The following is a 23036-nucleotide window of genomic DNA, read 5'->3' as shown; positions in this document are numbered from 1 at the left end:
CTGTCAGCAGACACAACTTGGATTTTAAAACTATTTTTAGATAGTTAAAACATTTCACTTAAAATGAGAATAAAACTTTTTTAATGCTCAGATGACTTTAAAGTTAGTTCTTGTTTGTGTATACATCCTTCTGCTAAATGATTTGTGTAGCTCATTCAAATGTAATCACTTCTCCCTGCTTGGTCTCTCATTTGAGAAGAATTGTTTCAGAATCTGTTTTTCTATATTCTACTGGCTTAATGGAGGACCTTTCACCTTTCAGATGCTATGATGCTAGGATTATAAGAGGGATTAAGTGATATAGTTACAACATATCTTTGTTTCTGATTGATTATAATAAACAAATGAGTTTCTAGAGCTTTAAGACAACACATTAAAAGAAAATGGAATTTATTGAGGAACTTTGTATTAAAAGAGAAAATTAGAGTTAACACCCACAAGCCACCGAATTATTTTATAAGTCCAATTTTATTTATTCATAGATGGCAAAACTCTCAGGTTCTGAAAATCATTATTTCATTTGAAGAACAGTCACACCATATTAAAACTTTGTAACTGAAGAGCTCCAACATTTCTTTTTTTTTTTTAATTTTTTTAATGTTTATTTATTTTTGAGAGAGAGACAGAGCATGAGCAGGGGAAGGGCAAAGAGAGAGGAAGACACAGAATCCGAAGCAGGCTCCGGGCTCTGTGCTGTCAGCACAGAGCCTGACGTGGGGCCTGAACTCACAAACCATGAGATCATGACCTGAGTTGAAGTCAGATGCTTAACTGACTGAGCCACCCAGGTGCCCCAGAGCTCTGACATTTCTAATTTTTATCTGAATATTTTAACAGTGGACTTCTTAGGATTCTACCTATTAGGGATCCGAAAAGGAGCGGTAATGTGGTTAACACTGAATTTCAGTCTTACTAGCACTTTCAACTCTGATAAATTTTATTGGATCACATTTAAACTCCCGAAGGCATTCTACTACCACCTTCTTTACACCTTAACGTTGATCTGATGCTTTCACTCCTGCCAGGATTTCAAACAAAATACACTGGGAATTTGTTTACTAACTTAAACTCTAATAAAAAATTAAGCAGCATGTATTGTCAAAATAAAGTAGGGCTCACTAAATATATTTTAAATCAAACCTGCGGGGTTTTTTTTAAGCTTAAGAATAAAGAAGACACACCATTCAATGTAGAACCGTTAAACATGAACTAATAGATTCGGACTAAAAATGTGAAAGTACAACCACAGAAAATCAGAAGAGATAGTGTTTTTATAGACGTATTGCAGTGTCTACTGCAGTTTAATGTATCACTTTAAGGTACATAAGTTAACATTGTTTTCAGAGCAAAGAAGGTATTTGGAAGAAAAGGATAAAATGAAAGTGCTTTCTAAGTCATCATCTACTCCCATGAAGTATCTGTGGTGAAGAATAGGTTAAGAGTAAAAACCTGTCTTTGGTCATGGAAGTGTTTTCATAAGCATTTCCTCCCTAAATATATTTTAGTTACATGTTAACCTTAAAGTTCAGAGGCAAATTTGCTAAAAGGCAAGGCCTATCAATAACATCAGCCTATAATCCAAGGATTTCTTACTGTTGTTTGAAAATTTATGATAGTATTTCATTTAATTTCAATTAGTCTCTGAAAATATAAATTTTATCTTTCCTGAGTGTTCCCTTATTTTATCACTAATCATTTTTTCACAACCATCATTTTAGATCAGTTTTTTTTTAACTACTTGCTCCTCAGAGATGTTAAAATATTAATACTTAAGCAAATCCTTATAGTTGAAAGGTATTGATTGGTATTTGATCTGGACTGATCCAAGTTTTGTGCTTTCTATATATCATTTTATTTATGATTTATAGAGGCTAGTGGATAAGCTGTGTTTCATTTTTCTCATAGGACAGTATATTATGTGTAAACAGTGTCTGATCCTTTCATAAGATTCTAGGGTAATTGATTATACTCTCCAGACTATAATCAAGACTTTTTAATGAGGGTTATAAGTTGTGATACTTTAGATGATAATTCCCAATGTTTTTGGCAAAATACATAAGAAAATGGAGTGATTTAAAGTAACGTTGAGTGGGAAAAAAACAAGTCCCAGAAAATTAGGTACAGTATGACACCATCTTTAGAAAGCTCAAAATAAGCAAAACTAAATAATATATTATGTTAGAAATGCACTCATTTGTGATAAAATGATAAAACAAAAAATGATGATTCAGGATAGCTGTAACTCCTAAGAGGTAAGCATGGGGATGGAATAAAGGAGTAACACACCAAGGTATTTGCAAGTTACTGGGATGCAAACACACATACACACAGGCACACACACACACACACATACAGACACTTCATCATGATATTACTTAACAATTTTTAAGTACAAGAAAACCAAGAGGTTTAGATTATTCGGGAACAAATTGATGATGAAACTGTAGGGACTTTCTTCTTAGCTGGGGCACCATTTTCTTCTAAAAATACTGTCCCTGTGGCCTGTCAATAGTATACTTTTCACTGTTATTTTTAATTTGTGGCAAATATTTAGTGATTTTTTTTGAAATACTTAATTACTAAATAATAGGAATAATTATTTTAATATATTTTGTATATTTTGTTTTATTATATAACTTACTTTTTAAACAGTGATATTAGAATAAGACTAGTAGTTTTAATTATCACTGAGAATAAAGGAAATCTCAGATTATTCTATCCATATTCATATTTGGTGTTATATGGTCATATTTTGATCAATGAATGCATTATTCCTTACACATATTGCTGGAATTATGTTTTTGTTTTGACAAGTGGAATTTGATTTCCATTAAATCTTGTAGAAAAGGCTCTTCTTTCCAGTAAATCAGTAGTGTGGAAAGCACGGGCAGCTTTAATTAGCAGATATGAAAGTTTGGAATAAAGAACAATCTCATACCAACATTAGACTATAGTTTCAATAAAGTAAAAAGTATCCCTCATCATTCTAGGCAGGCTAGAACCTAGGATAAAATGGAATAAAATTAAGGTGCAAATTCTTTTGTTTTATAAAACATTATAAAGCCATTCTTCTATCCTTAAAGGGATGGAACATTTAGCAGAGTTTGCAAAGGCTCCCTTCAGTATATTCTGAAATAGATCTTTTTTCCCTACTGGGTATTAGAGGGAATAGTTCTAGCAAGAAGAATAGGCAAACTGTCTAGTTTAGTTGCAGCAGGACTGCCCTCCTCACCACTAGCTGTATAAATATTTGCCTTTATGTCAAAAAGAAAACTGACCTTGAGCACTTTTTGTGGGGGAGAGGGAAAAGGAAAACTTCCAGGTTAACTAATTTGAAACAAGTTCTGAGAGTCTAGTCTGAATTTAGACAGATTACTTGAGGTTAAACTATAAAGCTCTACCCTTCTCAAAGAGCCTGTTTAGCTCTGTCAATGCCAAAACATACAGATTTTGAATAAAATGTATAACTTAAAATTTTAAATCCCTCAAAAGAACACCTTGAAATAAAATTTAATATTATGGAAATTAATCAAAGCAAGTGAAATTGAATGAAATAAGCAACTGATCTTTTTTTTTTCCCCATGCCTATCATATTTGGCCTCACTTTTTATTTCACAGAAAGAACAACCTTTACTGTACCTGACGAGGGGTTCTTTCTGATTTACTCCTACACCATTCCCAGTCTGAAAGGTCTGGTTTCTGACTCTCCTCATGAGAAAGTCTTCTTTCTGGCCCTTCCAAAAAGGTGGTTTCTTCATAGTTTGTATCACCTCCTGTTTCTTCAGAAATCAGTGGATCAACACCCTTTCCACTGTGGCAATCCTGTTTAGCCTCCATAATATCAGTATTTGTGCATTTGTTGATCCCTTTTAGTACAGAACTGTCCCGAGAGGGTGTGGTGCTGATTTCCACTTTTATGGCATTAAAGATATTATGAGTGTCTCTCTGAGAGTCTTTTGTAGTTTTGCATTCAGAATTCATGAGATTGTGATAGGATGTAGAATTTTCATCATCATCATAGTAATCTTCACGTGCTATTTTATAAATCCCATAACTCCTTTGGAATGACAGATTGAATTCAAAGCCTCTCCTCTTGGCTAAGTAAAAACAAAAACAAAGTTCCATGGTTAAGAAGGTAGGTATAAACAATTGGATATACATAGGGAATAAAATCAGGAAAGTGCATTCAAATTGATTATTATGATTTTAAAAACTATCTTCATTACCTGTCAATTATGTATGAAAGTAATTACACCTTATAAATTCAAGGTATCTAATTACTCTGGGCCTAACTTTTCTCACTTGTACAGTGAGAGGCTGGTTTAAAGTACATACAATTCCAAGAACCCTAGAGTCTTTAAAGCAGTTTAATGAACAAAAATTTAACCATAAATTTGAAAACTCTCACATATATGCAGTTTTAGTTTTAGCTTTTTTAATCTATCAGTTATCCATACATTACTTTATATGGGGATAAAAGATATTTCTAAATTTTATTTTGCTAGAAATTATTAAGAGGGCCTTAATATTACATGAGTTATTCATCTGACAACATCAGCAACAGATATGACTGCATTAAATATTTTCATGTATTCCAATCCTGACATTTATATGTTTATATATGCATACATTAAAAATTAGAAAATGCTGCAACACAGTTTTTAAACTTTTTAAATGAACATATATTTCTGATACAAATACATTTGGAATGAATTATAAACAATAGTGAATAGATTCATATTTTTGTGATCTAAAGCACTTTGCAACGTGTCTCTAAACCTGGTTAATTACAAAATGAATTTAGTAGGAATGCATAAAAGTTTATGGCTTAAACCAAGAGAAATTTAAGAGTATGTTAATATAGTACTACTGGTTGGTGGATATGGTATGAAGTCTTAGTAGAAAAGTGAGAATGTGGCAGAAAGTGATACAATTTTTATGTGTGAATGTCATTAAATACTAGATCATTACTTTATGTATTAAGAATGAAGTTACATCAGGATAGTAGACAAAATGCAATTTAATGTTTTGGTATTCATCTTTCAAAACATGGCTCATTTCAAAGTATTTCTTCTACTTGGATAATTCTGTATCATATACCAGACATTTAGCTATCCTTGGTGGAAAGGTCTACGAAGTTATAAATTTTCTGTGGGAACAACAAATAAAATTTGATTCGTTTTACAATAAATCCTAGTGCCATTCATATGCTGATTCTATTACCAAAATTTTTCCCATAACTGAAGATTTACAAGGCTATTCTGCTGACTGAAAATAGAATTTATAGGTATCATTCATTATTTGAGACAAAACATTCATTGTTTGAGCCAGGACACAAACAAGAATTTCTATCCAAAGAAAATACAAAGTAGAAACATATATTAATATTTTATATCCTGTCTTATGTATAGTTCTACTTACTTTTTCTAGTCATATAGTTCAGTGAAATTAAATTAAGATTTTTAACTTAGTTCAACAGTGTGAAAGTGGAGGAACTAAAAGGATATTTTAATTATTGATGGGTTTCCATTTTCTCTCAAAAAAGATACAAAGTGACAAATTGTGAACTCCAGGACAGTAAGCAAACAAAAACTCATAAATCCCATTTTATCATATAACACAATAAAACTGGTGTCTGTGGCTATATATCTGATTAGCTGTATATTATAATTATGAAATATGTAGAGAAAAAATGAGTAATGTTTTTGAAGGAGTGTGCAGACTGTCAATGGAGAATCTGCCTCCAGGTCATGAAGAGGCAGTCTGAGGTAGGCTATGAGAAGGAAGAGTGATTGTGATTTACACCATGGAGAAACAGAGAACTCCAGGGCTAATTTATGCCCACAGGTCATGTCATTTAACACAGCAACAACACTGCATAATAAAAGGCTTATGAGTTCTATTTTACAGTTGAAAAAACTGAGGCTGGTAGAGGAGACCTACCTGAGACCTACCTACCTGGTAAAGAGATTTGAATTTAAAGTCAGCTGATTCCAGAATTTGAATTACTAACCTTTATGTGAAATTGCTTTACTGCTAATTAGACCCATGAGAGAACCTAAGGTAAATTCTGACTGAGGTAATGAATGGAGATAATAGGTTATAACAATATAACAGTTGACAACAGTTTAATAACAGAAACTTAAAGATCATCAGAATACAGTCAGGATCTTTTGAAGTTTATGCTCTCTATACTTACAAAAAAATGTGTGTGTGTGTGTGTGTGTGTGTGTGTGTGTGTATAATGTTGTATTTGTTCTGGAAAGCTAAGCCCTGGATGAAACATGAATTAGCTTTAGTCTTTTTCCTTTAGTCACACCTTGCTAATTGCAATTTCAAACATTAATAGTTAATTATATCAGCTTATAAAAATAAATAATTCTCCAGAGTAATATGGCACTTAGCAGATATTTTGATTTTGCTTACAATAAAAGTTGAAAATCTGATTTTATAGAAAATATTTTAACTGTTTATTTAATTAAAAAAGAAAACATCATCTCATGCAAAGAAAATGAGTCTGAAAGCCATATCCAGTCCATATGTCTGCCATCTGAGACCTCTTTGTTAAAATCATCTTTGTTTTTTTTAACACTTTTGTTTTGAGACACTAGTAATACAGGTTAATGTTGGAAACAAGAGAGAATTGTTAATCTGCAAATTATTTCCCATTACTGACATTCATTTTTTGATTGTATGTCTCTCCACTTGCATTCATGAAGGCTGAGATAGAGAATGATGTTTACATCTGCAAAATGAACTTATAGTCAATATGAGTTAGGAAGCATCCTTGCTTTTTGAGTTCACTGATGAAGAATGTAAAAAGGAAAATCTTAGTTTGTTAAGGAGAAAAAGCCTAAATGTAAAACTGGAGCCATACTCCCAAAGAATCAAGGCACTTGATTAGGCACTCGCCTACCTGAGGAAGAGTATCTTTGGGGTTTGAAAATTCTGTTCTTGTGTCATCCTAGCAACAGGAAAGTATATGATGGGTTCTCAGACAATGAAATTACATCATTCTTGTTCTCAGAGTTTCCCTACAGCAGAATCTGGGATCATAAAGAGAATGGAGCCATTTGGACTACAAGCATTTGAAACTAATGTTTCTCACAGTGTTTGATTTTTGAAGTCATGCCTCTTTTTATAAGCCTACAATATTTCAGGGAATTTTTCCCTGAAAATTTAAATACAAAGAAAAACGATGGTAATTTTAGAGGAAAAATATATTTTGATCTTGAAAAGTGTGGTTTTAATTTCCAGCATAAGAAATTAATGTGATTGTTGATTCTTCCAGCCTGCCATAGTCTCTTGTAATCTTGTGCAGTACAAGAGAGAATACTTCCTAGACCATTTGCAGTGATAGGTCTGTTGCATTGCTTTGTTTTCAGCTCTGATATGGGTGTCCTTTACTTCTTAAAGATGATGGCCCTACATCACTTTACTAAGACTTTTCATTTTCTCTGGCATTCAATTTTTATTATCTCTCGCATAACCTTAAATACTATAAAACAATGCTGGCTCATTAATTTAGTGGCAAAAGGTTAACATTTGATAGAATGCTAGAACTTCCAGTCTTATAAATGAATTTTATATATGTTCTTGGTGGCTCAGAGTATTTATTATTAATTTTCTGTGTCACTGTTGCTCTGGATAGTAATCTCCGGAAGCACAGAATTGTTATAGAAGTTCCATGGTTATTTTGTTTTAAAGACATAGATAAATTTGGCATCTACTAACAATAAAACTTTATGGCATCCTTAAAAGTAAAGAAATCCTCTCATCATTTGAAAAATACCTAGACATAATAAATTTTAAATGTCATCAATACAGGGAAAATGACCAGTTCATGATTAATTAATGTTTATAAAATAACACTGTTGTAGAATTGATTGTAGAATATATTTTAATATTCTCCAGGTTTTTTTTACCTCTGAAATAGTCTGAAATGAACTATTTTTACTTACTTTTTTTTCCATTAAAGTTTTTTCTACTTGCTTACTCTGAGCAAAGGACAATTAATGGAACATTTAATTCAGCATACACTAACACATTTTTAGATTTATTAAATGGTAGAACATCCTATTTTTTGTCTGGAATGTACCCTTTTCTTCCTGGTAGAGTCAAAATGTGAAGGTCATTCCTCAACTTTTCCTGTCTCAGTATGGGAACAATTATACTCTAGTGAGTGTTATAGTTGACCCCACTCCCATTCTAGGTATACTCTTTAGAACACTGTTTTTTGTTGTTATTGTTATTTGTTTGTTTAGTGTAACTAGCATGGCTCTATTCATACATGACCATACACGGACAAACTCTGCCACCCTTGTCCCTTCTTGACCTGAGAGTTTTTTGTGTTTTCTGAAAACAGAGGCATATACTTCAAATTTGTGGGGTTTTTTTTAAGATTTTATTTTTAAGTAATCTCTACACCCCATGTGGGGCTCAATCTCAAAACTGATTTCAAGAGTCACATGCTCTCCTGACTGAACCAGACAGGAGCCCCTTAAATTTTGTTTTCAGACACGCTACTCTGAAAACTTCTTAAAACCCCATAAGAATGAATAGAAGAAGCAAAATAATAAAAATACTTTTCTTTCCTGTTCCATTACATAATAATGGACTATAATATAATGTGTTTTTAAACTCTTCAAAGAGTTAATCTCTTTTCAGATACAGGTTTCTCATATGTAGACTTGGGAAGGGAATTTATTTTCTACTCTGGTCTAAGAACTACAGTGGATATAACATCTAAGGGCCTTTTAGACTTCATGCTGTGTTGAATGAATTCTGTCTGTTCCTTTCTTCCCTAAAATAATTATTCAATGTACAAACATGTCACAGAGTTGTTTTAAACCTGGCTCCTTTAAAACTTATCCCAACACTGTGCTAAGAATTGTTTCACATTATAATTTCCTCTCTTTATTTACATTTATGCTTGGATTCGTCATTCCCTACTCAGGCAACTTCTCAATAGACCACTTTTCTGTGTTTGTATGCTTATTGCCCCCAACCCCACACTGTCAAGGACTTACTTTTTTCCCCATCAGATGCCACTGTATATGCGTTCTGCTTACAGTTGATGATGCAGCCACAGGGCAGATGGGTCCAGCGTTTGGACAAGACAAACACTGGGGTTACAGTGGTGGCCAGCAGGGTTAGCAGAAAGCTGAGTGTCTCGAAGGGAGGGCTCTGAAACCCTACCACGTGCTGGACCATCATGTGGATCTGCAAAGGCAAAGAGCTTCAGACCTATCCCAGGATACAGTTTTCCACTTTGCCAGGCCTTTCCCCCAAGCATGCTGCCTGCCCCAGCACCCTTCTCCAGGCTCCTTTCCTGCCTGAGAGTCAGAAGCTCAGTTTTGGTGATGGACCACTGGGATCTCTTGGGATGAATGAGGCCCCCTGATTTAGACCACAGGGCTTTGGGTGGTTTCCACTCCTGGGTGCCTGGTCTGTGCCCCTGCCACCTCAGGTCTCCTCCAGAGAAGCACAATTTACAATAGTGGGGACGCTACTGGGAAAACAGGCAGGCATCCTGAAAACCTGCATCTGGTACTCCAGATGGCCTTTGTCACATCCCTGGACCCTCACTTCACCCCACTCCCCAGCCTGCTTGTCACAGCAGGACGCCACCTTCCTGGGTCAAAACTGGGTTCTTCCTGAAGGCTTGAACAAAAAAGCCTGTTTGCCTCCTCCATAAGAGACTCTTAAAAACTAAGAATAAACTGAGGGTTGATGGGGGATGGGAGGGAGGGGAAAGTGGGTGATGGGCATTGAGGAGGGCATCTGTTGGGATGAGCACTGGGTATTGTATGGAAACCAATTTGACAATAAATTTCATATTAAAAAAAAAAAAAAGCCTATTTGGTCTGCTCTCTTCCCTCTCTACTTCTGATTGCAACTCTCCAATCTGTCTCCCTGCTGAGGATGGGCGGTGTCCTTACTAGGCAGAAATGGATTGGAGAGAAAGGGATGACAGAGGGTTGGCTGGAAAGAAAACCCTTTTACTACCTCCCTTCTTTTCTGAATATTCCCAGATATTGCTACAGGAGAAGAGAACAACACCCTTGGTCACGTTAGATCTAGGAAAACTGTCCCCCGCGCCCAAAAGTGCTCCCTGTCCCCCTCCCCAATTTTGAAAGGAGAAGCACTTAGTAGCAAAGGCTTCGAAGTCTACAAGCTCTACCGGTGAGCTGCCTTCCCCCAAGTGCGAGTCTAAACCCAGCAGATACATTTGGAAGCGGACGTAACTGTGCGTCTCTTGGGGACTCTCTCAACCGGGGACGCTATTCCCAACACGCACTCATACTGTCTGGTACACACACCCGCGCACGTGAGAAACTGCACTTTTACCATCATGGGCAGCCAAAGGATGACTTTCGTCAGCGCTAGGATCAAAGAGAAGCGCTTCTGCGCTACGCTCACGGTGAAGCTCCTGGTGCCATAGAGAGTCCCCCGGTTCTCACGCCTGCAGGCTCCAACCACAGCGGTAGCCTCGTGTCCCGGCCCCTGCCCCAGCTGTGCCCTCGCTGGTGGACCCGGTCCAAACACGGTGTCGGAGCTGGGGGAGCATCCCCCAGAACAGCGCAGCGCAGGGCCGGGAGCATCATCTGGAGACAAGGAAAGCACTCCCCCCCGACTTGGAGGGGTCCCAGGAGTGGAAGCTCCGCGGGAAATCTCCTGGTAGTTGGCGTGGAGCCTCGGCGGCTCCTCCGAACACAGCAACTGGTGAGTGAGCGGGACAGAGAGGCCGGCGAGGAGTCCGAAGGCCGAAGTGTACACAGCGAAGAGGAGCAGCACGTAGGAACTGGAGCAGTCCGCCAGACAGCCCCACGGCGTGCGCACGAAGGTGCCCCAGCCGCACAGCGGGAGCGCCGAGAGCAGCAGACTGGCTGCCCACACGGTCAGCACCACGCCGAGCACCTGGCCGGATCTTCTGGAGGCTGCCTGGCTCCCCACAGCCCTGTGCATCGAGTAAAAGTTGTAGGAGACTAGGAGAGTCGCCTTTAAGTTGCTCGAGAGGCCCTGGCATAAATATAGTAAAGCAGAGGTGGTGCACAGAGCCTGGAAGTAATCAGGGACCTGGTTTGGCCACTGCAAAAACATGAAGATGGTCACCGACAGGACACTCATGAGATCATCCCCAGACCAGGAAGCCACAAGCATGGACACAACGGTTCTGTTGTGCGTTTTCAGCAGGGAAACTAGTGAATAAATGCTGCCTGCCAGGGCTGCAAGAGTCATTAAGCATGTCAGGCAAAACAGATAGATATTCAGAGTTCCTGGCAGATTTAAAAGGTCCGTCGAATTATGATTTTCTTTCCACAGGGTAGAGTCATTTGTTGATAAGTTACTGGAAAATCCAGACATTGTCTTTGGTCAATATTTAATTTCCCTTTCAGTGAGTCTGTAAATATTCTCAAAATAAAGCATGATTGTTAGTTGCAAATCAGATCTCATTTTCTCCTACCAAATTTCCCTCTAGAAGTTCCCCGTCAGTCCAGCAGAAAATGATCAGGCATGTCTCCTTTAGATCTGACTTAACCCATATTTAAAAATTGAGTTCCATTTAAAAGCATCAGTAAAAAACTTTTCAACATTCCAATTAAAAACAAACCCCAAACTTCCTCCTGAAACCATCAAGTTTCTGGCATAAATGCAAAAAGCTTCTCAGGTAGATTGAAAAACAATGATGTCTGGCTCCTTTTGTGTCCTTCTTAGGGAGCAAAGCAGCTTGTAGCTTGAGGTAATCAAACTCTATTCACTTTTTAAGAGCAGTAAAGCGATGCATTTGGTTCCAGAGCTGCATTCAAAGGCAGAGAGATTATCAGGTAGGTGTCAGCTTTGCAGGTTCTGAGAAAGACACAAGCAAAACAGAGCGGGGGAGGGGGGACGGTGGGGGGTGGGGGAAGGAGAGGGAGGGAGAGAGAGACTGAGAGAAGGAAAATTAAGAGAGAGACAGACACTGAGCACAGCTCCCCGTCGAACCGCTGTGTTCTTCAATCAGCCTGTGATCCTCAGAGCTGCAGGAAGGAGGAGTCAATTCCAAGCAGGAGAGAAGCAGGAACAAAAGGGAGGGGAGTTCAGTGTGTGAGCAAAATGATGTACATCTTCTTAGCCTGCCTCATTCAAAGCAAGAAACGGTGTCCTTGCTAAGCCTTCAGTTTTGGTTCTGACATATAAAACTAGCCAAAATACTCGCTCAGGCTCGATATGAATGACAAATATCATCTTTGAGAGGTCTAAGCTACTCCACTAAAGGATTGCTTCTATTCTTATCTAGACCTCTCTGATACATAATGCTTTAGAGAAAGAATAGTCTCAATGCCATTTTAAAAGAATAGGATGTACCAGCTTTTGTTTTTTAAATATATATTGTGCTTAATAATAAGAATGTCATTATGGTCTTCATTACACTAAACAAAATTTTGCAGAATCTTTGGGCTTCAGGCGTGTAACTATTTTCTGTCAATGTCATCCAGTAAGCAAGCTGCCATTTGAATAAATAACGTTCTCTAGTTGTTAAAGTCAGATGATATTATATAGGGTCTAAAAGGAGATTACCCCCACAAAAACATTCTTAACGGGTGTATTGAGGGTGTCACATATAATAATTGCACTTCTGAATTCATTTAAAAAATCGTCAGCTTTGCAAGATAAGTGGCTCAGCAAAGTAACTGGCAACAGTAGTTCTGTTACCAGAGCCGAGTACTTAAGCCTGACAACTGAAACGACTAGACCCACAAATCAAAGGCACAAACAAGGCCTTATTGGGGCTACAGCTTCAGCTGAAGGGTGACACATCACCAGCAGAGAATAGTTAAGGCTGGCCTCCCAACATGGCAGAGGCCCTGCTTATATAAAGTTCCCGTTCCAGTTCCCACCAGTCCAGTATGCTAAGAGGAAAAGGGGAAAGAAGAAGGGCCTGGTCCTGCTCAGTTGGAGGAGACTCACCTTGATTGGTTGATATTGGCAGGCAACTCAGGCAGTCAGTCCATTGGTGCTTTTTGGAGCCCGGGTCCTCTGTTTTAAGTCTGGCTTGTATATGGCACTGCATCCCAGTTTTGCTCTTGTAAAAGAAGCAGTTTAACAATAACAGCCAATAGAAAGTGTCCCAAGTGAATAATGTTTTTCACTTAAGGCTTGTTCCCATGGTCTCTAACTGTCTCACTTCTGGTCAGGCATTTCCCAGGATGCTTGAGGGTAGCATTCCTCCTCAACTCAGCCTCATGAGCTGAGGGTGCCTTTCCTCACAGTGCTGGGGTCTGAATGAAAGCAGGGAAGAGAAAGTAGAAAGTTATATGGTAATGAACTAAGTGAATGGAAATGGTAATAGAACTCTGATCATTCCTTTCATTTTCGTGATAACTGAAGCTATATTTTGAACATGAATCTGCTCATGTGGAAAGTGATTGTGATAGTCATTGCCATTCATACCCTTCAGTAAACACAGTAGGCACTTTGCTTATGACATGTTGTTTTATTTCCCCTTTACTCAGCAAATGGAAACAAAACCCACCTGTTACAGCTATAGCTCAGCACTCCATTTCTCCCTACTGATAGTAATAGACCTTGCAGCACAGCGTGGGTAAAGAAGAGTCTGAGGATAAATTCATTTTCAAATAGTGTTGCTTCAGAAAGCACAACATGATAAACACGACTTTCTTTTTAAAATCATTTTCAAAGTTCTGCGGTATGCTTTTCTGTCTCTTTTCTCAGACCTATTCTTTCCTCCTCTAAGCAAAAATATTATTTTTCAATATGGAATTTAATCCTGGATTTTCAATTGAGTTGGATGGTAAGTATCACACTGTTAAAATACGAAGAGTAGAAATTGAGAGTAGCTGTGGCAATACCATTGGAGGCCTGGAGACATTTCCTCTATCATTAACATCATTTTTGGGTTTTCCATTCAATGTAAATTTAGAAAAGAGACACCTAAGCACCTTGTTGCCCTGGTCTTTAGGATATGACAGAAGAGGCAAAAAGGTTGGAACACTTCCATAGGTTGTGGTAGAATTGCAGCCATTAGGGAGCTAGAAGGGATATCTGTATTTGAACTTCAGACTCTGCTATTGCTGGCTGTGTAATCTTGGGCAAAATTGTTATACTTTCTCCTGTTTCTGTGTCTGTTTCCAAATCTGTAAAATAAGGGGGCTTGTCTGGAGTATTTTTAGGCCCTTTCAAGTTCTAAAATGAGATGATACAATTTTAAAATCAGGTTAACTTTATCATAATTCTCTGCCTACTTCACAATAATCAATATTGTCATAATAGAAAAGGGAAAGCCTGTAAGACCTGATGCTTGGGTTCTCCATGCTTGCTCTGGCCCTGCTATGATGGGATGGAGGCCCTTATCAGTATGAAGATTCTATAAGATTCAAGCAGCCTGGAATGTTGCACCTACTGAAGGATCCTGGCTGCCCTGGAGATCTGAGTGAACCTACATAAGCTTTGTATGGATGGGAAGTAAAATTTATTTTGTAAGTCACTCATTTTTGGTGTTGAGTTTTACTGGGTGGTAACCTAGCTCATCCTAATGCGGTTAGGTATACCATTGCCCCCACACAGTCAGTAAGTGGTAGAGCCAGTTTTAAAAATCATAATCTGGCTCTGCATTCTGAATCACAACCGACATACATTTTCCAGTTATTTCCTCTTAGCACCTCATGCTTGGGAACACTTCCAATGGATGTTGATTATCATAAATTTGTTTCTCAGAAAGAATGTTTGAAATGTTTTCTTTTTCACAATGTTTTATATTTCAAAAACATTTTTCAAAATGTTAATTTATAAACAACCTTTTACCAAGGTGTATGTTTTATAATACATATATTATATATATGGATATGTTACATATCTATACACATATATTTTATATATGAGTTTCTTGAAAGTAGTAATTAGCCATAATCTGAGCCATAATCTCATTTTCTTTACAATATCCTCTTGATCTTAAAAAAAAAAATAAATCACTCTAAATGCTTTTCAAATAACCAGTATAACTTTTAGTAGACTAGGAAGAAAGATTTCCAAGAGACCTCTTTGTGCCTTAAAAAAATTTACTCAGCTCCTGTGAGTGAGCCTCGTTCCTCTGTCTCACAATAAAACCTTATGTCTTCAATTATTTAAAATCCAGTCTTCAAATCATTTAATAATATAAATTTATATTGATTTACATAGAAATTATGATTATACCAGACCAGCTGAAGTGAAGCAGTAGTCCACTGCTGCTTTGGTTACTTTAAAACGTATACTGAATATAGCATTACAGCCTAGGAAACAACCTGCAGAGAATTACATGGCAGTAATTTCATTAGGTTTTTAGTTTATGAAGTCCTTGATGTAATGATACCTTTGCAAAGCACTGAAGGCAATTCATTTCTGTAAAAGTCTGTATTATTTATATCTGAAAATCCTGAAAGAGTAGAAAACAGCATAAAAAATTCTTGTTGAATAAGGCAAAGTAACATCCTTTGCTATATAGGGCTTTAGCAATAAAAAAGTAACCACAGGACCAAATGGAAACATTTAGCCTTGTTTTATGATAATTAAAAAAAAGCGTCATAAATAAAGTTAATCATGAAGGTATAATATTTTTTTTTTGTTTCTAGAAATATAGTGTTATGCAGGGAAAACATTTTAGAGGACTGGCCCAGCTTAAAACTCTTACTAACTTATTAGCAAAACTCAAATGAAAGACCTCATAAATTATCCAGTATATGTACAATACATATAATATACAAATAAAATCTAAATTATATAAATGTAATAAACATATAAATTTATTATATATATATAATTATATAAAAAGTATATAAAATACATGCATATTCTGCTTTAGCTGATGGTTTTCCAAAAAAGTGACTAGCAATTTGGCATCATAGGAGAGCCCAAATGCTGTGATTTATTTTCTTCTTTTTCAATATCTTTTCAGAAACCTACAATGTTTAATATAGTCTAATAATTATGAATAAGGGCATAATTTAACATGGCTCGAAGTCAAAGACTAAGTTCATGAATTTAATCTTTAGCAACCTGCTAAATATCCTCTCAACCCAAAAATGCCCCTCTATATTTTGGGGGGTTGTTTCAAAGGTCTCTCAAATGGGAGATTCCATTACTTTTTAAAACCTATTCCCTGGATGAGACAAAATTTGGAAGTAGGTACATATACAGTTAATATATGTAATACATTAATGTAGATTAGCTACGGAAAGAAGTAAGATTTGTCATTATGGGTCACTGCTTACTCAGTTTTTACTCATTTCGGGCAAGGACCTTGACTAGGATAGTTACGTAAGGTCCACCTAGCTATATGATAAAGGTGGTATCTGGAGGAGAGTTTTTATGTAAAACCGTGTGAAGCTATTGAATGGACTGAAAATAACAGTGCACTCTGTAGATAAAAATATAAATAATATTTGACTACTCTAAACACAACGGTAAACTATAAACTTTCGTTCATTTATTCCACATCTATTTGAATGTCTGAAGGTCAGACAGTGTGCATTAGTGGTAAACAGAACATTATGTTTTCTGTCCTTGTGAAGCTTATGATCCAGTCATTTTTCATACTGTCTTCCCTCTTAAAGTCCCCTCTGATTAACCTTTCATCCAGGGGATTCAATACAATAAATATTTGATGCTTAGGATTAGAATATCCTTCTGCACAACAAATTGAACAAGCCTTACATTAGAAATGAGGTAATGCAGGGGGACCCCTGTAGCTTATTTTCCCAAGGTCCATTTAAACTACAAGTAGTTTCAATTTTAGTATTTCAAGGATAGAACAATATCCTGAGCTAAGTACTATCACTATAAGTGATATACAAAGGAATTCTGATACTAATTTTTAGTTTCTTTTCAGTAGGGACCTGATGAAAATTCGTAAGTAGCTATGAGATTAGTTCTTGGTTCTAGTCTGGTCCAGATTTCTTTTCATCTTGCATAGTCCATGTTATGCTAGTCCTCAATTATTATGTGACCGCCCCTTCCCCTCCCTGCCACCATCATTCCTGTCCCACATCCGCGTGTGCTGGGACATTGCTTCCTTAAGTAAAGCCTTTCTTAGTGTTTTCAGAAACTTTACATCTATAAATGCTAAAGGTTTGCTTTAAGTACCCAAACTTCATCGACCACGTTCTCAAAGATGGTTTCTCTTTCCAGTCCTTTGTGAGATAAATGCCACTCATTTCCCTAGGAATGGCTTCTCTGTGTTCAGTGCTCTGGCTTTGCTTTCTTACCTGAGCAGTCTGCCCTATAGGAGCATCATCATCTTGCCTTGAGGTGATATCTGGGCATGGTAATAGGAAATATGTTTTATCTCCTGTCTTTTGGCAGGAAGTGTACTTTCCTTATTGAGGTCCCTTACTTCATTAAGTAAAGGGAATGACTTAGAAATATTTCTTGGTTTATTTTAGAGGTTGGCAAACTATGGTCTGTCTTTATAAGTACACTTTTAAGGGAACATAGCAACACCCACTCATTTAAGTCTTTTTATGGTTAGTTTCAAGCTACAACAACAGAGTTGAACCCTGAGTAATTGTGGCAGAGACTGTGCAATCAACAAAGCCAAAAATACTTATTATCTGGCCTTTAAAAAAAAATTGTTGAGCCTTGGGTTATCTAAAAGAGGAGCGTGTTAATGCAAAGTGATCTCAAATTGATAAAATGTTTGGGTCATTTGTGAGAGTCAGCACATCCACATCTTATGTATTCTAACATATATAAGAATATGTATTATATAATTAACTTTTATATTAATATGTAAATACATTTATATGTAATTAATAATAAGGTCAATAACATCAATAACAATGTCTAACATTTATTTAGTTCTTATAACGTGCTGGACAGTCTTCAAAGTTATTTACATGTATTAACTAATTTCACAATTCTATGATGTAAATATTAGCTTTAGCCCCATTTTCCAGGCAAAGGAACTGAGGCACAAGAATAAATAACCCATCTAAAGTCACACTGCTGTTAAGTGAAGGGATTCGTTTTTGAACCCATGTAATCCAGAGGCAGAACCCTGGCTTATAGAAGAAGCAGATTGTATGTGCTTTATTTTTCTGCCCTATTCTCTAGATTTCTTGCCTTTGCAAACATCCTGTGAGCTTCAATAAATCAGAGGGATTGCTGGGAAGAGAATGTCCTGAGGCAACACACATTTCTAAGGTCCTAACTCAGTAAATAGAATGATGCAGATGGCCACCCATTGTTTCTTTTCATTTAGTATCATTGAACTCCAAGGGTTTTAAAGAAATTATCTCAGTAGCTCTTACTTCCCCAAGGAGTAGCGAAGCTTTATCCAAACTCTACAGCTGACAAGTTAGAGCATGCAAGCAAAATCACATGCTCAACATGATACTATGATTTCAGTGACTTCTTTTCCTCATTTGTTACTTATTCACAAGGGCAAAGGTGTCTGGATTTTGTTCTGAGAAATACCCCAGGTTTTGGGGTGTGTTTGAATGGCAATTTCATTTATTTATGAAGAACTTATAAAATCTTGAATGAAAGAAAGACATGGTAATGGCTTAGAACTAATAGTCCTGTAATGGTGAAAGTGATACCAATTCTCTGGTCACTGTGGTAGAGAAGCTGGAATCCAAAAACCTAGATGTGATTTCTCTCTCTTCCTTCCTTCCTTCCTTCCTTCCTTCCTTCCTTCCTTCCTCTTTCTTTCTTTCTTTCTTTCTTTCTTTCTTTCTTTCTTTCTTTCTTTCTTTCTTTCTTTCTTTCTTTCTCTTTCATGTTTATTTATTTTTGAGATAGAGAGCACCAGCGGGAAAGGGGTAGAGAGAGAGGGGGACAGAGGATCTGAAGCCAGATCCGCGTGAGCCAGAGGCCAGCCCAGGGCTCAAGCTCACTAGCTGTGAGATCATGACCTGAGCCAAAGTCAGAGGCTCAACTGCTCAACCGACTGAGCCACCCAGGCGCTCCACCTGGATGTGATTTCTAACTCTCATCAGGCTTGCTTTGAATCCTTCAACAAGCCACTTAATCTTGTCTATAGCCCAGCTCCTCTATCTTCATAGACAGGATAATAATATCTATCCTGAAGAACTTTAAGAGCTCAGATGAAAAGCATCATAACAGCTTAGAATAAATAATGGTGAGTTTCTGGTATGCTTATCTTCATAACTGACAGTTATCTTCAAAACATCATCAGCCTGGGTTCTCTGGTAGATAACAATAAAGGGGAAACAGTTATGATGAGGAAACAGTTATTTCCTTCCTTTCCTTCCATGTCCAATACATAATCAGAACCACAAAGTCACTGTACACATTATGCCATTTCTCATTTGACGCTCAAATTAAAATGTGCAATGAAAAGAAGGAAGAGAAAAGGAGTGTGTGGGGGGAGAATTATAGTAGACCTGTGGTATCTAGGCTGATACATTTTGGTACTGGTGGTGGCAGGTATTGGGGTTGGAGGAATATGGCCCTCCTAGCAAGGTCAGGGGTAAGAGATACAAACTGATAAACACGGATTGTATATTTTAAAATTGATTTGTCCAGGAAGGATTTTTTTTAATGTTTATTTATTTTTGAGAGAGAGAATGTGAGCAGGGAAGGAAGGCAGAGAATCCAAAGCAGGCTCTGCACTGTCAGCACAGAGCCTAGCGTGGGTCAAACTCACAAACCGCAAGAGCATGACCTGAGCCAAAGTCAGATGCTTAATTGACTGAGCCACCCAGCTGCTCCTGTTCCAGAAAGGATTTGAGATGAAAGCCATTAAGTGAGACTTGAAAATGGGTTATAGATACAAAGTGATGACAACAAAACCCCCAAATAAAACAAAACAATGCTCTCGCTATGCAGAAGTTAATTCCTATTATCAGTTTCATGTGTACATACAAATGGAATCTATATACATATGTGATCATACTTACATCTTTTGTGTTTTTTTAATGGATCAGACTACAATGGAGATCACTTCATATCAGCATTTCATTCCTATTATATAGCTGTTTTGTATTTGACTATGTGAATGAATTATACTTTATTTATACTTTATTTAATTAGTTACTTAAAAAAAAAAAGTTGTAAGGGGCACCTGGGTGGCTCAGTTGGTTAAGCGTCTGACTTAGGCTCAGTTCAAGCCTTGAGTTGGGCTCTGTGCTGACAGCTCAGAGCCTGGAGCCTGCTTTGGATTCTGCGTCTCCCTCTCTCTCTGCCCTACCCCCACTTGCACTCTGTTTCTCTCTCTCTCTCAAAAATAAATAAACATTTTAAAAAATTTTAAAAAGTTGTAAGGGTTTTTTTTCTGATTGTTTTGCTCTGAAAAGTAATATTGAATGAGCATCCTTGTATATATATCAAAGCATTTTTTTATAAGTACATATCCAAGGTAAATTCCATATATTAGAATTGCTGGGCCAAAGTCTCTTTAAATTTTGACAGATTTGACTATGTGCCTACCAACAAGTTGCACCAATAGCAATAGCATAAACTCAAACATTATTAAGACTGCCTGTTTTTCTCACATTTTCACGAGTACTGACCATTTTGAAAATTTTTAATTTTTCATCAGTCTACCAGGTTAAAAAATATGGATTTATAAGTGCCTGTTGTGTGTGAAGGGAAAAAGTTTATATGTTCAGATATTTATTCTGAATTTGTCAGTTAATTCAAGACATTTTGATCTTGTTTATGATTAATTTTTATTTTTTAAAAAGATTATATTTTATTTAGGCTATTGCACTTGAGAGAGCATTCATTAATGGGAAACCACTCAAAGAAAAAGGGGGGCCTGGGTTGTATAGAGGCAAGAGAACAAAGGAACTACCAATAAAGTTGGAGGTGGGTCTTATCTGGAAAAATGCCAGAACATGGTTGTCCTTTCTATTTAGTGTTTTCCAGAACATAAAGGGTGGGAATCTCTCAACCATTACTGTTCTCTTGGAGCCAATGGCTCAGATAAAGTTCAACGTTGTCATACTCCCCTTTTGTTCAAAATAAATTTGGTCACTGAACAACTTCGAGATCCTCAAAATCTTCATGAGTGGGGACAAGCAGGATCTAAGAAATAGTATCTCAAGGGCACTTGTTAATCTACTTATGTTTTTTTTAAGAAGTTTTTACTTTTTTTAAAATGTTTGTTTATTTTTGAGAGAGACACAGCATGAACAGGCAAAAGGAGAGAGAGAGAGAGAGAGAGAGAGAGAGAGAGAGAGAGAGAGAGAGAAAGAATCCCAAGCAGACTCCACGCTGTCAGCACAGAGTCCGACACAGGGCTCAATCCCACAAACCACAAGATCATGACCTGAGCCAAAGTCAGACAGTCAACTGACTGAGCCACTCAAGCACCCCAAGAAGTTTTTACTTTTAAGGCAAATTATTAATATTTTCATTTGTGTCACACAAAATACTTCACATCAAAAGCATACAGTAAATTCTGTCATTTTTTTGTACTAATATGGAAGCACTTTTTGCATTTACATTTTTACTTGTTGAATATATTTGGTATGAGAATTTAGAAGAGAATTTAGAAAAGGATTTTGCTTGGTTTTTATTTCCCAGGTATCTATCCAGTTGCTCCAACATATTTTATATAACCTATCTTTTCACAACTGATTTGATATGGCACCTTTAGCATATAGGTATAATAATTTCCCATCGAAATAATGCCTATTTCTAATTCTCCATTCACAGATTATTTTCTGTTGATTTCTTTCCAATGAAATAATATTTTTACATAAATTCCATTGGACTATAATATGCATAAGAAAAATGTGCAAGTGATAAATGTACAAATCAATAATTTTTCACAAAGTGAGCTCACCTGTGTAAATAGTACTTAGGTGAATAAATACTTTACCAAAATGTCAGAAGCCCTCTGTGCCCCTTCCAGTTACCATTCTCCCCAACCCCAAGAGTAACCAATGTCCTGACTTTTCGTCTGTAATTATAAACTAGTTTTCCTTGGAAATGTAAAGTATGCACTCTTGTGTGTCTACCTTCATTTGCTCAGCATGATGTTTGTGAGATTCATCCATGTTTTTTAATATAGCATTTCTTTCTCTTTGGTATATAAATTCCAAATTTATGAATATTCCACAATTTATCATTTCCACCAGAGATGGACATTTGTGTTGTTGTCAGTTCAGAGTTATTACAAGCAAATGCTTGTAGATTTTACCCTACATGCAAGCTAATAAGTTCGCTTGCTGCAGTTTCATGACAAAATACAGGGGATTTCTGGTTCTGGAATAAAGAATTTTACTATAGCAATAGCAATAGAATATCGGTATTTTCTTGTGCCAATTTCCCAAGCCCAACTTTCCACTGGGTAACACGCAGAAGGCCAGATGACCACCTGTACACACAGTGGAGATTGGTTTGCAGGAGAGAAACCCTTAACTAGCTTAGGGAATACAAATAGTTTGTCATGAGCAGTAAGCATACCTGCCCTTCACTCTTGAGGGAGACACTATTTTTTCTTCCAAGGCTGTAAGCAAACCTGCCTTTTACTTTGGAAACACATCACTGAAAAGAGAATCTAGAAAGACAGTTCTCTGTTTGTAAGACATGTAGAAACATGAGATATGCATGGATAATTATCTCCCAATAAGAACAGAACAAGTATACCCACTATTACCATTACTGTTGCACATATTGATGGGGGTCCTAACCAATGTTATGAGGAAAAAAAATACAAACGAGTTTGGAAGGGATGAAAGTTAAGAAAGAAAACTAGCATTATGTGCAAATGATAATGATCATAAACCTAGGAAACAAAAGAACTTACAGACAAATTATTACAACTAAAAAAAGAATTTATTTGTTGGGCAAAAGATCAATTTTTAAAAATCAGTAGCAGCAATAACCAACTAGAAAATGTAATAAAATACTTATTTTCATAATTTCAGTCCTTGAAGCAGTAAAAATCATGAAATGTCTGAAGAATTAATTTAACCATGAACACTCAAGCCCTACTTGGGAAAAACCTTAAAACTTTAACAAAAGGTCCAAGAAGATGACTTAAATAAATGAAAAGATATTCCATGATTCTGGATAATGTGAAC

The 23036-nt window shown here is 36.7% G+C and overlaps 1 protein-coding gene and 1 long non-coding RNA gene across 4 annotated transcripts in view; one reads left to right on the top strand and one right to left on the bottom strand.

The window, feature by feature from the left end:
• GPR149 (G protein-coupled receptor 149) overlaps positions 1-11860 on the bottom strand; it is a 68788-nt gene extending 56928 nt beyond the window's left edge. Inside the window, exons 1-3 of the mRNA XM_019440028.2 lie at positions 10351-11860; positions 9030-9222; positions 3640-4097 (exon numbers count right to left, since the gene is read on the bottom strand). Of these exons, the coding sequence (XP_019295573.1) occupies positions 3640-4097; positions 9030-9222; positions 10351-11367 (1668 nt within the window). The 5' untranslated portion in view covers positions 11368-11860. The remainder of the gene's footprint in view (positions 1-3639; positions 4098-9029; positions 9223-10350) is intronic.
• Positions 1-23036, top strand: part of LOC109261488 (uncharacterized) — a 353953-nt gene that overhangs the window by 69310 nt on the left and 261607 nt on the right. The window lies entirely within an intron of this gene.

Source organism: Panthera pardus, unplaced genomic scaffold (genome assembly GCF_024362965.1).
Source record: "Panthera pardus isolate Hobbes unplaced genomic scaffold, ASM2436296v1 HiC_scaffold_16, whole genome shotgun sequence".
NCBI classification, from domain to species: domain Eukaryota; kingdom Metazoa; phylum Chordata; class Mammalia; order Carnivora; family Felidae; genus Panthera; species Panthera pardus.
The sequence above is the reverse complement of the archived record's forward strand: the minus strand, read 5'-3'. Positions and strand labels throughout refer to the sequence as shown.